Source organism: Trifolium pratense, linkage group LG7 (assembly GCF_020283565.1).
Source record: "Trifolium pratense cultivar HEN17-A07 linkage group LG7, ARS_RC_1.1, whole genome shotgun sequence".
Lineage (NCBI taxonomy): Eukaryota > Viridiplantae > Streptophyta > Magnoliopsida > Fabales > Fabaceae > Trifolium > Trifolium pratense.
In genome coordinates this window covers 36,001,336-36,015,559 of record NC_060065.1, presented here as the reverse complement: position 1 = coordinate 36,015,559, position 14,224 = coordinate 36,001,336, and the positions used below count along the sequence as shown (strand labels likewise).

The 14,224-nt window shown below is 29.3% G+C and overlaps 2 protein-coding genes across 2 annotated transcripts; both read left to right on the top strand.

Annotated features, from left to right (window-relative positions):
• The first annotated feature begins 257 nt into the window (after positions 1-257).
• LOC123897905 (60S ribosomal protein L18a-2) lies at positions 258-2,514 on the top strand. Its single transcript, XM_045948722.1, has 4 exons — positions 258-398; positions 494-609; positions 715-778; positions 1,913-2,514. Exons 1-4 carry the CDS (start codon positions 384-386, stop codon positions 2,252-2,254), a joined length of 537 nt encoding a protein of 178 aa, XP_045804678.1. The 5' UTR covers positions 258-383; the 3' UTR covers positions 2,255-2,514.
• Positions 2,515-10,570: 8,056 nt separating this feature from the next.
• Positions 10,571-12,827, top strand: LOC123897906 (60S ribosomal protein L18a-2). Its single transcript, XM_045948723.1, has 4 exons — positions 10,571-10,711; positions 10,807-10,922; positions 11,028-11,091; positions 12,226-12,827. The coding sequence occupies exons 1-4, from the start codon at positions 10,697-10,699 to the stop codon at positions 12,565-12,567; spliced, it is 537 nt and encodes a 178-aa protein (XP_045804679.1). The 5' UTR covers positions 10,571-10,696; the 3' UTR covers positions 12,568-12,827.
• The last annotated feature ends 1,397 nt before the right edge of the window (positions 12,828-14,224 follow it).

The window sequence follows — 14,224 nt, the reverse complement described above, 5'->3', positions numbered from 1 at the left end:
AACAAACTTTGCAATGCTACATGTGATTTCATTATCAAAATTAGAATTATCCTAATGTGGAATACTTTGAACATAACTAAAAAAAGATATCAATCGGAGCAAATATAGAGTTCGCCGAAAACGTATTTTTAATTTATTTTTTTTATTAATCAAAGAGTTTTTATATACGAATGTGACCTAAATTATTGTCTTGAATTTCTTTGTGTTATGGATTATTTAGTATAAAGTTCAGTTTTGAGGCATCATCAATTGGCCCAAACATATTGGCCCATGAAAGCCCACGCCAATTAGGGTTTTAGGTATATATCAACGCTTCCTTCTTCTTCATTCAACCTTTACAAAACAACGCAACAAAATCGCCGGTGCTGGTGTTCATCGTAAAAATGGTTGGCTATAAGGTAAATCATACTACGATTAACGATTCAAATCTTTCATTTTCACTTTTTTGTGAATTCTAATACGGTTATTGTGATTGTGATTTTTGTTGAAACAGTTTCACCAGTATCAAATTGTTGGAAGAGCTCTTCCTACTGAAAAAGATGAACATCCGAAGATTTATCGCATGAAACTTTGGGCAACCAATGAAGTTCGTGCCAAATCTAAGTACTGGTATGTAAAAATTTCATTAATTGATTTGTTAATTTTTGAATTTGTGAAAGTGATTAAGTATTTAATTATGATTATTTGTGTTTTTAATAATTGTAATTGTTTTAGGTATTTCTTGAGGAAGATTAAGAAGGTTAAGAAAAGCAATGGACAAGTTTTGGCTATCAATGAGGTATGGATATTGATTGATGGTAGTAGTAAATTGAAATTTGATGGAAGTTTTGTAGTTAAGATGGATTTATAGTTAGGCTGTGTTTGGATTGGATTTACCAATAGCTTATTTGTGTTTATCTACTTGTATATGCACTTGGTAGGTATTGAGGAGAGCTTAAGAAAACAATTTAAGTTGCATTTTCATAATTTGAGCATTTTGATAAGCAGTCCAATGTAGCTTATAAAAACAGTTCATGACTTATATGAAAATGTTATTTTTGACTATAGAAATTGCTTATATATTAGCCCGTATATGATAAATGCTTATCTCAAAAGTGCTTTGTTAAGTTGTTTAACCAAACAGACCCTACTAACAATGGTGGAGCTAATGTTAATTTGTTAGCATATAAAACAGTGGACGACTTATATGAAAACACTCCTTTTGACCATATAGATTGCTTTTATATTAGCCTGTATAAGATAAACACTTGTCTTATAAGCACTTTGTTAAGTTGTTTAACCAAACAGGCCCTTATAACGCCTATTGAGCTAATGTTAAAATGGAATAGAAAAACTAATGGTTATATTATATGAAGTATAATTTTGTACCCTGTGGAGAGGAGAATGTTTGGATGAATTGAATAAATATTTCTATGCCAAGAGAGACTCGCTTTGGTGGGAAAGGCATGGTGTTTTTCTGTTTGCTTTGGTATTTTGGCATTAACTATAAATCTTAAGTACTGCTTGTTTAGTGCTGGGTTTAAATTTGCTTTGGTTACTTCTTTTGTGAACACACTCTCCAAACTTTTGCATATAATCTGTTTTGTTGACGAAATATGTCAAATCCTGACACAGATAACCTGATGTGCTAATATATCTTCAAGCGATTTTCCAGTTTTGTTCTTCAAATTTTATGCCTATCTATAAGCATGAAACCAGTGACTAATTATATTATATAGTTGAACTCGAAAACTATGCTCTTTTTTTATTGCATCTTGTTTCAATATTTCTACTTAAATATAGGAAAAGTAAGGCCTATTGAGCTGAAAGAATACTTGTAGTAGGAATAGTGTGTGTTAGATTCAGTTATAATCCATACATTGTAGTGGCTCTTTTGAAATGGTGATTTCCGATACTTTTTTACTTATTGCAGATCTTTGAGAAGAACCCCACCAAGATTAAGAACTTCGGAATTTGGTTGAGATACCAGAGTCGTACTGGTTATCACAACATGTACAAGGAATACCGTGATACTACTCTCAACGGTGCTGTGGAGACAATGTACAACGAAATGGCATCTCGTCATAGGGTCAGGTTTCCATGCATCCAAATCATTAAGACCGCCACCATCCCAGCCAATCTTTGCAAGAGAGAGAGCACTAAGCAGTTCCACAATTCCAAAATCAAGTTCCCCTTGGTGTTCAAGAAGATTAGGCCACCAACTAGGAGCCTGAAAACAACATACAAAGCAAACAAGCCCAACCTGTTCATGTGATTCAGTGAATCACATTTCCCTTGTCATTTTGGAGTTGCTTTGTTTATCAGTTAGCAAATTAAGAGCTTACTGAAGATAATCGTGTTTTAACAAACTTCATTACTAGTAAACTCGGACATAGTTTGCATTTTTTCCTGGTTTGTTATTTATTGAGCATTTTGTTTCATCTTTTTGTTATGCAGTTATTTAGTTTTCTCTTTTTGATGTACTGGTACAAGATTGATTTTGAATTTACTGATAATTACTTTTGTTTCGGATAAGGGATTATAATTTCTTATTTTGTTTGTGGTATCTGATTGCTGGAAAAAAAGTATTTCCAGATGTTCATAGCTAATGAACTAGATTTCTCGAAAGGAAGATTAACACAGTAGTTTATCTGGTAATTGTGCACAACCGTCTAGTTTATTTCACTTACAGTCATTGCTTATTCATTATTATTTGGACTTTCGAGTTTTGATTATTATTTTTCATGAACTTATTTTCAAAAATTAATCACTAGTATTATTTTTCAAAAGAACTTGATACAAGCATAATGTGTACAAACAGTTTTAAGAGTAACCGATATAGAGAAAATACAACAACAGTGGCATCTACTACATGTAGATAGATATACATAGGCTATGTTTGGTATCACGTCCAGCTTGATGAGAAGTACTCCTATAAAGTTTTGACAATGTACAGTTTGCAATTTTTTTTAGCACTAATATTAGGAATTTAATTGTAGTAATATTAGTAAGAAGATTTGAACTTAGATTGTTTCATACCCACAAACCCAAATACAATATATTTGGACACACATTCACAAATCCAAAAAATTAAAACAAAAGTAATATAGTCACATCAAATATCATCATTTTCATTCTCTTTTAATTTTTATTATTTATGTGAGTGTGTCTAAACTTATTCTATTTGGGTATGTGCCCATTGAGGTATTTCTTTGTCTGATATCTCCTTTTTTAGCACTAATATTAGGAATTTAATTGCTAGTACACGCGACGCGAGATTATAAAGTACCGAATTTTTCTAATCACACCTCCAAAAAATCTAGTTACACCTAATTTTCATTAAAATTTAATCATTATACTACCTTCGTCCCTTATTATAAGACCTCATTGAGAAAATTAGGAAGATTAAAAAAGTGGGTTGTGATATTAAATTTGTTGAAAATTGATATTATTTTTATAATTTTATCCTTCAAGAAAGAAAATGAGTTATTGTTTTTTTAAAGTATTTATTACAGATTGTAGAAAAATATGCACTTTAATTAGGGTATGTTGGTAAAAAAGAATTAATGCAGGAAGATAAAGAAAAATCTAAAAAAGTTTTATATTTAGGGACGAAGGTAGTATAAATTTTTAAAAACCATTTTTCATCTTTTTATACTTCTGCTTCACGCGTCTCTCTCATAAACCCCATTAATAATGTGTTCTCTCTCTCACAAACTTATAAACTCAATTAATGTGTCATTAATCACAATGAAAGATTGAATTTTAAGATATTACATTAAGACTTTATTTCATAGATTAGTAAATTTAGGGGGTTTATTGAATTAGGATTTCGAAAGACTATTTTGAGAAAAAAAATTGAAGATTTGAAAAAAATTTGTGGGATTGTATGTTGGAACATGATGTGAAATTGAAGGAAGAAACTTGGTATAGAATAAACACAAGTTACGAACTAAGTGGAGTGTGAATTTGAAAAAAGCAATTTTAAGTCCCACATTGGAGGGAACACAACTCCTAGTAGTGTTTATATATTGAAAAGTGTCCTCTTGGGGTGTGTCCCAAGGGGTACCTAGTTTTGTAAACGGGTGACCACACACTCCTTGTCGAATAACACACGCGCGCGCCGCAGTTTGGCCGGATCAGGCCGGGCTTGGGATTGGGCCTTGGTGATATATTAATTTTTTAATACTAAGATAAAGAAAAAATTTAATTTTTCTTTACGTGCGTGAGCTTTAAATTTTCGCACATGTTAATGGTGCGTGAGAACAAGTCATCGATGCTGTGTCAGCGCATATCCGTTGCTCAGTCAAATTTTTGTTCCTAAATATTTGGTCACGTTTTTGATCAGTTTTTGAAATTTAACTGATTCCTAAAATTCAGTAATACAGTTCCCCACTTCCTCAAATTCGGTTTTCAAATTATACGATAAATAGCAGCTTTTTGTTTTGTCATTCTTCAGTTCATACAAGTCTCTGATTACAATTTTTTCTTTCTCTCTACTTGCCTTCTTCACGAAAAAAATATTCTTTCTTTCTTTGTTGTTTCATTGAGTAGCTTTGCAGCCATAGAGAATTGATACTCTTGTATCCATTATTGAATTGATTCATCGAATCAATAGAGAAGGGTGTATCTCTACCCGAATTCTACAGTGCAGTAGCAATTCGGTATTAAATTGTGAAGGCTGTTTTATCCTGGAGCCTTCACGGTTGATAGTCTACTCTGCACAATTTTGAGTAGTACCGTGAAACGTCTTAAAGAGAGTGTATTCACCCGCGACTCAGCCGATAATATTTTTACAGTAGTAGCATTTTCGAAATTTTTAAAAAAATATAAAAAACAACATATTTCTAGCATAGAACTTTAAGATTTCATACAACTTTATGAATATTTAGGGTTTCTTAACATATTTGAACCTATTCCTCCATAAAAATTTCACGGTGGTTTATGGATTTTTAACATTTCTCCATAACATATTCTGGTTTTTCTCTTGTAATTGAATATTGGGTTCATAATCATTGTCTTCATAATTTGATAAGATATATTTTAAAAAATTGATTGAATAGATCATATGATGATATATAAAATAAAAAATAAAAAAAAAACAAGTTGAAGAAACAGAAAGGAAAATTAAAAAAATGAATAGATCATATATAAAAAAATTAACACTGAATCGGTTGCCATGTTATTTCAATATGCATGCATATATACAACAGGTACCTTTTCTTTTAAATATATATACTTAAAATCGGTTGCCATTGTTGTACCAAAAAAAAAAAAATCGGTTGCCATTGGGGTACCGTATATTTCAACATCGCAGCACGAACAATATATCAAAATAGTATGCACATGATTGCGATTTAAAAGAAGATAGACAAATTCGATCTATTGAAAAAAGTTGTAGTGAGCAAAAGAAGTTGTGTTCTTAATTACGGCGGTAGGACATTCTCTTTTTCATGCAATTTCATGTTTGCATGTGATTTTAATTGTTAGTAAATTTAATCTAAGTTAAATGTTTACGTGAACTGCTAATGTAAAGTGAGATGACGTGCATGAAAAATAGACTTCAAATCATACGTAAATTGAGCTTACATAACCTGAGTAAACTCAGTTCACACAACCTTCAATAAACCTAGTTCACACTTACTTTACATTAGATATTTAGCATATGTAAACTTTATGCTTTGCTATGAACAACTTCCGGTCCGGTTTGGAGTTTCCATGTTATATTCTTATATTGTTGATTGCATTCTTTTATTTTCTCTATGCCGATTTTTTCCAACAGAAAGAGCTATGCACTTAATTACTAGCTGGAGAAATGTTCAACAAGCACGTGTATTAACACAAATTCCGCAGCAGGTTCATTAACATACGGTATGGTCCAAACCAAGTCTTGGCAGATATAAATGTAACTATACTGGAGATTGGAGAAGCAATAGGTGTTGGAATATTTTATAATATTCCAATAATATTATGTAGGCAAATATCTTTATATATAATTATATTAGCTATTTATCAATTAGGAGCCTTAATTGATTAAGTGATCAAATAAAGTAAAAGGCTAATTAGATTTCTATTTAGAATTAATTTTACTCTTTGGCAAGGTGAAAAATGTTTGTTTATTTATTATAATATTTATATGAATATTCTCTAAGTATTTGCTTCTTCTTTTGCTACCATGGTACATTGGTACTTATAAGATATTCTCTATTTGCTTCTTCTTTTGCTACCATGGTACTTATATTGATCTTTCACGTTTTTAAAAAATGCCAAGATTTTACATTTGTTTCATGAATTGTAAACTTGAGTATGCATATATAAAAATTGTGCTTAGTTAAAAATTTTGTTCTATTTTAGGTTGAGTTGCTACCAGTCTCATGAATTGTACATTTTTAGTCTTTATTTGTTGAGATGTCTGTACCAACTGACAGGTCAATTTTTTTTTACAAAAATTGCCTTCTTTTACAGATTATCTATTTCATCAAGTTTTAATAATGGGAATTTTAATTTTAATTTCTATTGATCATATGAGTTCACGCATGCTTGAATTTTTATTTGGGTGAGAAGGTTACGAGATTCACACTTTGATCATTAACGCAACATTGTTGTTGCTGAATGTGTAGCAACATCACAAATGGAGTTTGGGAAAATATTACTATGACCAATTAAATCAATTCTCAAGCTTTATCATGGAGGAAGTCCTAACCATGGTATCATATGGAATTGCATTATATGAATAGTCCTATTCAATTTTTGTTTCAGAACCATTGTATAGAATTGAATAATTTAGAATTTATTTTCATTAATAAGAAGAGAGATATATGTATATTTTTAGTCAAAAAAAAAAAAAAAACAAGAAGAGACATGTATTTTTGTAAACTAAAAATGCTTCATAATTTCTCTTAAGTTCTCTCGATTTCTATATAATCCAATAAAGTAGCACAAGAACTGCATTTTTTAAAATATGAGCAATTTTAAATTGTTTAGAGAATAGAGAAGAAGAGTAAGGGTAAGCAGTTACGCTATCTGATACATAATTTAAGACGAACTGAACCAAAGGATGAAAAAGATAAAAAATCACCAAAGATAAAATACATTTCAACAAGATTTTTATTCAAACATTTCTAATGGGCAAGACAGACATCAAACATATTTATCTCTATAAGAGATACTAAGATAAAAAAAATCATATGAATTTACCAATTCGATCAACAAAAAATGAAAAATTCTTGCATATAATTGCAACATTAAGATAAAATATGATATATCTCTCAAAGCTTATGCAATTGTTTTCATTATTTTGATGATCACCAATTACAACCATTGCCAATGAAAAGTCAAGTATAATTGTAGAATGATATATTGCTTAATTTTATATACATTAGACCCCTTTTGTAGTTATTATTATATTTTTCTTATCTGCAAAATATTTTTTTTTAAAAAAAATTTGTTATCTCATTATGTGTCTTGATCTTTTATAGATTCAACATGTGAGACTATTACGGTGCACATTATGTGTGCTAATGTATATATGATTTGTACCTTTGACTTCATATAAGAGAATGATCATGAGGTATATCTCAATTTATATGTAAAGGAAGTGCTTCAAAAAAAATGTAAAGGAAGATTTTCCCTTCAAAATTATGAGGTATATGTCTATTTATAACTTAATTATTTATAAAAACTCAAATTTGAGTGGTCGATTGATTATGAGAGTTTGGTTGTTGAATAGGTCTCGAGGTAAGGTCTGGCTTTAATGACCATTGTATGTATTATAGTAGCTTTTTATTATTGATGGTATAACTTAACCTATAAATATATTATTTTATATGAGCTTGATTTCATCCCTACAATACAAAAATACACCATTGTATGTCGTAACATTCTATTGCTTGGAACAATAAACAAGGCCGGTCTACGGTGTTGCAAGTGAGGTAGTAGCATTGAGCTTGGTATTTTTGTGTTGTTTAACATTATAATATACAAATTAGGGTATAAAAAGCCTCTAATTCTATTGTTATTTTTTAAAGGATCTCTTTCAAATTTCACTAACCTACATAAAAAGCTTCAAATTTTTACAGTTTTTTTTTTCGGTGAGGGATTTTTACAGTTTTTTACTAATGAGTTTTAATCTATCTCGAAAATTTATAAACGGACTATTTATTCTTTTGAAGTACATATCTAATATAAAATAGAAATAAATATCTTTTTGGTCCTTCTAAATACACCAACTTTCATTTTTAGATTTAATAGAAAATATGGATCAATTTTATGTCTTGATTAAACACTACAAAAAAATTTCATCATATTTTTTTTTTTCCTTTTTGACTTGATCATAAAAAAGTATTTTTAATATACATACCTATCTATGATAATTTTGTTTGAAGTTGAACTTAGAATAACTTATTAACCGCTTAGCAAAGTCATTAGTTAGCAGATTAATTAGGTCCATTAAATACAATGGACATTATGAATTTTATAAGTATATTATTTATCAATATTATAAGTTTATTATTAAATTTTAAAAAATTTAATATCATATTATTTTATTCAATAACCAAATTATAAAATAAAAAATTTAATCAAACCCGTGCATCCCATATATAGATTTTAAGCTTAAGTTACTCTATAATATATAAATTGGGCAAATATTGTAGCCATTCTTTTTTAATTGCTAACCTTTGTTATGCTACTTTCTAACTTCCTTATTTTTTTTAATCCTTAATATTGATGTGATTATTTTCATGTGAATCAGGAGAAGAGAATAAACGAGGCTTCTATTTTCATTAAATTGTATCTTTTTTCAATAAAATGGTATAGCTCCTATACGAATATGTCTTTAACCCTAATATATATGCTTCAAGAAAAATTCAAGATTCTTACTTTTTGGTTTGACAATTTGTTGCCAATGAATTTTAATATATTTGACTTTTTTTTATATAAGATACAATTCACTTTTTAAATTTATTAAATAAGACTAAAAACAATCATGCACGTATATCTTTGTTATAAGTTTTGTTTGGTATGTTTGACAATTGATAAATTGACCGTCACCCTCCTAAAACTAGAAAAAATAAATGTATGTAAGTTGGAGGAGAAGCCGAAGGTAGCTGATGATGAGAGAAATATTTTTTTATCAATTGATAATGAGGGAGGTATTAATGTATAATTTGAGAAGGAATAGTAATTTTTTTTAGGATTACTTAAAAAAAAAAAAGAGTACTAATCCTTTTTTTTTTGCTACACTATATGAGTACTAATCTAACAAATATGTTTCATACATTTGTCTTATGCTACCGATAACAATACCTTTCTACATTTATATATACAACCATATTCAATTGTTCAAATTATATTCCTTTCTTTTCATTTCAGTATGAACGAAATCGTCAGATAGTAGTGTGCATACTTTTCTCAACAAACTTTGCAATGCTACATGTGATTTCATTATCAAAATTAGAATTATCCTAATGTGGAATACTTTGAACATAACTAAAAAAAGATATCAATCGGAGCAAATATAGAGTTCGCCGAAAACGTATTTTTAATTTATTTTTTTTATTAATCAAAGAGTTTTTATATACGAATGTGACCTAAATTATTGTCTTGAATTTCTTTGTGTTATGGATTATTTAGTATAAAGTTCAGTTTTGAGGCATCATCACTTTCTTCATTTTTTTTATTTATCTCTTTATATTATATATTCAATTGACGAAATAAAATATTTAAAAATATTTTAATTGTATTATTAAAAAATAATATATCTATTAAAATTGTTATTACTAATAAAATTTTTTTAAAAATCATTTTAATTAAGCCCGTGCGTTGCACGGGTTGAATACCTAGTATTATTTGTAGCAAGGTCAAATAATTTTTTTAATTTATCAAAATCAAAATTTCTAATTTTATTTACTTTTTTTGAAGCACTAATTTTATTTAATTTTTAAACCAGTTTCTTAAAAAATTTATTATTTTTAAACGAGTTTTTTGCATATTTATTAACATAAATTTTTAAAATATTAAATATATTTTTAATTCATATAAAATTACGGATCTATAAAGTTTACTCCATAGGTTTTATAAATCAGCTGTTTAAATTATGTATGATTCCTTCTATTCTTTGTCTACACTTACATGTATATATAATGCTTCCTTAATTTCTTATTAAATGATCATATAATTTTTTTTTTACATCGACACATTTCTATTAAACTCTTTTTTTCTTTTTTCTGTCAAATAATTTAGTGGTTATAAATTTCAATCTTAAGATGGATAAATGAGATGTTCGAGGTTCGAATTCCGGCTCATACATAAGGGGCGATGCTCTTCACATGTGAGAGGGTGCAGGTCTCTGAAATTTTAAAATTTTCACTAAACCCCTATATTTCTTGCATTTTGCACCCCCTGACATTTTTTATTTTGCACCACTTACCCTAAAGACCAAAACATTTTTAAAAAATTTAATTACTCTCTGATTAATTATAATATAAAGACTAATTTGTCCTCAATAAAAAAATATCACAGTCATTATTTCAATAAAAAAAAGGTCTCAATTGGGCTTTTTTTTATACAGTGAACCACTTCAATTGGCCCAAACATATTGGCCCATGAAAGCCCACGCCAATTAGGGTTTTAGGTATATATCAACGCTTCCTTCTTCTTCATTCAACCTTTACAAAACAACGCAACAAAATCGCCGGTGCTGGTGTTCATCGTAAAAATGGTTGGCTATAAGGTAAATCATACTACGATTAACGATTCAAATCTTTCATTTTCACTTTTTTGTGAATTCTAATACGGTTATTGTGATTGTGATTTTTGTTGAAACAGTTTCACCAGTATCAAATTGTTGGAAGAGCTCTTCCTACTGAAAAAGATGAACATCCGAAGATTTATCGCATGAAACTTTGGGCAACCAATGAAGTTCGTGCCAAATCTAAGTACTGGTATGTAAAAATTTCATTAATTGATTTGTTAATTTTTGAATTTGTGAAAGTGATTAAGTATTTAATTATGATTATTTGTGTTTTTAATAATTGTAATTGTTTTAGGTATTTCTTGAGGAAGATTAAGAAGGTTAAGAAAAGCAATGGACAAGTTTTGGCTATCAATGAGGTATGGATATTGATTGATGGTAGTAGTAAATTGAAATTTGATGGAAGTTTTGTAGTTAAGATGGATTTATAGTTAGGCTGTGTTTGGATTGGATTTACCAATAGCTTATTTGTGTTTATCTACTTGTATATGCACTTGGTAGGTATTGAGGAGAGCTTAAGAAAACAATTTAAGTTGCATTTTCATAATTTGAGCATTTTGATAAGCAGTCCAATGTAGCTTATAAAAACAGTTCATGACTTATATGAAAATGTTATTTTTGACTATAGAAATTGCTTATATATTAGCCCGTATATGATAAATGCTTATCTCAAAAGTGCTTTGTTAAGTTGTTTAACCAAACAGACCCTACTAACAATGGTGGAGCTAATGTTAATTTGTTAGCATATAAAACAGTGGACGACTTATATGAAAACACTCCTTTTGACCATATAGATTGCTTTTATATTAGCCTGTATAAGATAAACACTTGTCTTATAAGCACTTTGTTAAGTTGTTTAACCAAACAGGCCCTTATAACGCCTATTGAGCTAATGTTAAAATGGAATAGAAAAACTAATGGTTATATTATATGAAGTATAATTTTGTACCCTGTGGAGAGGAGAATGTTTGGATGAATTGAATAAATATTTCTATGCCAAGAGAGACTCGCTTTGGTGGGAAAGGCATGGTGTTTTTCTGTTTGCTTTGGTATTTTGGCATTAACTATAAATCTTAAGTACTGCTTGTTTAGTGCTGGGTTTAAATTTGCTTTGGTTACTTCTTTTGTGAACACACTCTCCAAACTTTTGCATATAATCTGTTTTGTTGACGAAATATGTCAAATCCTGACACAGATAACCTGATGTGCTAATATATCTTCAAGCGATTTTCCAGTTTTGTTCTTCAAATTTTATGCCTATCTATAAGCATGAAACCAGTGACTAATTATATTATATAGTTGAACTCGAAAACTATGCTCTTTTTTTATTGCATCTTGTTTCAATATTTCTACTTAAATATAGGAAAAGTAAGGCCTATTGAGCTGAAAGAATACTTGTAGTAGGAATAGTGTGTGTTAGATTCAGTTATAATCCATACATTGTAGTGGCTCTTTTGAAATGGTGATTTCCGATACTTTTTTACTTATTGCAGATCTTTGAGAAGAACCCCACCAAGATTAAGAACTTCGGAATTTGGTTGAGATACCAGAGTCGTACTGGTTATCACAACATGTACAAGGAATACCGTGATACTACTCTCAACGGTGCTGTGGAGACAATGTACAACGAAATGGCATCTCGTCATAGGGTCAGGTTTCCATGCATCCAAATCATTAAGACCGCCACCATCCCAGCCAATCTTTGCAAGAGAGAGAGCACTAAGCAGTTCCACAATTCCAAAATCAAGTTCCCCTTGGTGTTCAAGAAGATTAGGCCACCAACTAGGAGCCTGAAAACAACATACAAAGCAAACAAGCCCAACCTGTTCATGTGATTCAGTGAATCACATTTCCCTTGTCATTTTGGAGTTGCTTTGTTTATCAGTTAGCAAATTAAGAGCTTACTGAAGATAATCGTGTTTTAACAAACTTCATTACTAGTAAACTCGGACATAGTTTGCATTTTTTCCTGGTTTGTTATTTATTGAGCATTTTGTTTCATCTTTTTGTTATGCAGTTATTTAGTTTTCTCTTTTTGATGTACTGGTACAAGATTGATTTTGAATTTACTGATAATTACTTTTGTTTCGGATAAGGGATTATAATTTCTTATTTTGTTTGTGGTATCTGATTGCTGGAAAAAAAGTATTTCCAGATGTTCATAGCTAATGAACTAGATTTCTCGAAAGGAAGATTAACACAGTAGTTTATCTGGTAATTGTGCACAACCGTCTAGTTTATTTCACTTACAGTCATTGCTTATTCATTATTATTTGGACTTTCGAGTTTTGATTATTATTTTTCATGAACTTATTTTCAAAAATTAATCACTAGTATTATTTTTCAAAAGAACTTGATACAAGCATAATGTGTACAAACAGTTTTAAGAGTAACCGATATAGAGAAAATACAACAACAGTGGCATCTACTACATGTAGATAGATATACATAGGCTATGTTTGGTATCACGTCCAGCTTGATGAGAAGTACTCCTATAAAGTTTTGACAATGTACAGTTTGCAATTTTTTTTAGCACTAATATTAGGAATTTAATTGTAGTAATATTAGTAAGAAGATTTGAACTTAGATTGTTTCATACCCACAAACCCAAATACAATATATTTGGACACACATTCACAAATCCAAAAAATTAAAACAAAAGTAATATAGTCACATCAAATATCATCATTTTCATTCTCTTTTAATTTTTATTATTTATGTGAGTGTGTCTAAACTTATTCTATTTGGGTATGTGCCCATTGAGGTATTTCTTTGTCTGATATCTCCTTTTTTAGCACTAATATTAGGAATTTAATTGCTAGTACACGCGACGCGAGATTATAAAGTACCGAATTTTTCTAATCACACCTCCAAAAAATCTAGTTACACCTAATTTTCATTAAAATTTAATCATTATACTACCTTCGTCCCTTATTATAAGACCTCATTGAGAAAATTAGGAAGATTAAAAAAGTGGGTTGTGATATTAAATTTGTTGAAAATTGATATTATTTTTATAATTTTATCCTTCAAGAAAGAAAATGAGTTATTGTTTTTTTAAAGTATTTATTACAGATTGTAGAAAAATATGCACTTTAATTAGGGTATGTTGGTAAAAAAGAATTAATGCAGGAAGATAAAGAAAAATCTAAAAAAGTTTTATATTTAGGGACGAAGGTAGTATAAATTTTTAAAAACCATTTTTCATCTTTTTATACTTCTGCTTCACGCGTCTCTCTCATAAACCCCATTAATAATGTGTTCTCTCTCTCACAAACTTATAAACTCAATTAATGTGTCATTAATCACAATGAAAGATTGAATTTTAAGATATTACATTAAGACTTTATTTCATAGATTAGTAAATTTAGGGGGTTTATTGAATTAGGATTTCGAAAGACTATTTTGAGAAAAAAAATTGAAGATTTGAAAAAAATTTGTGGGATTGTATGTTGGAACATGATGTGAAATTGAAGGAAGAAACTTGGTATA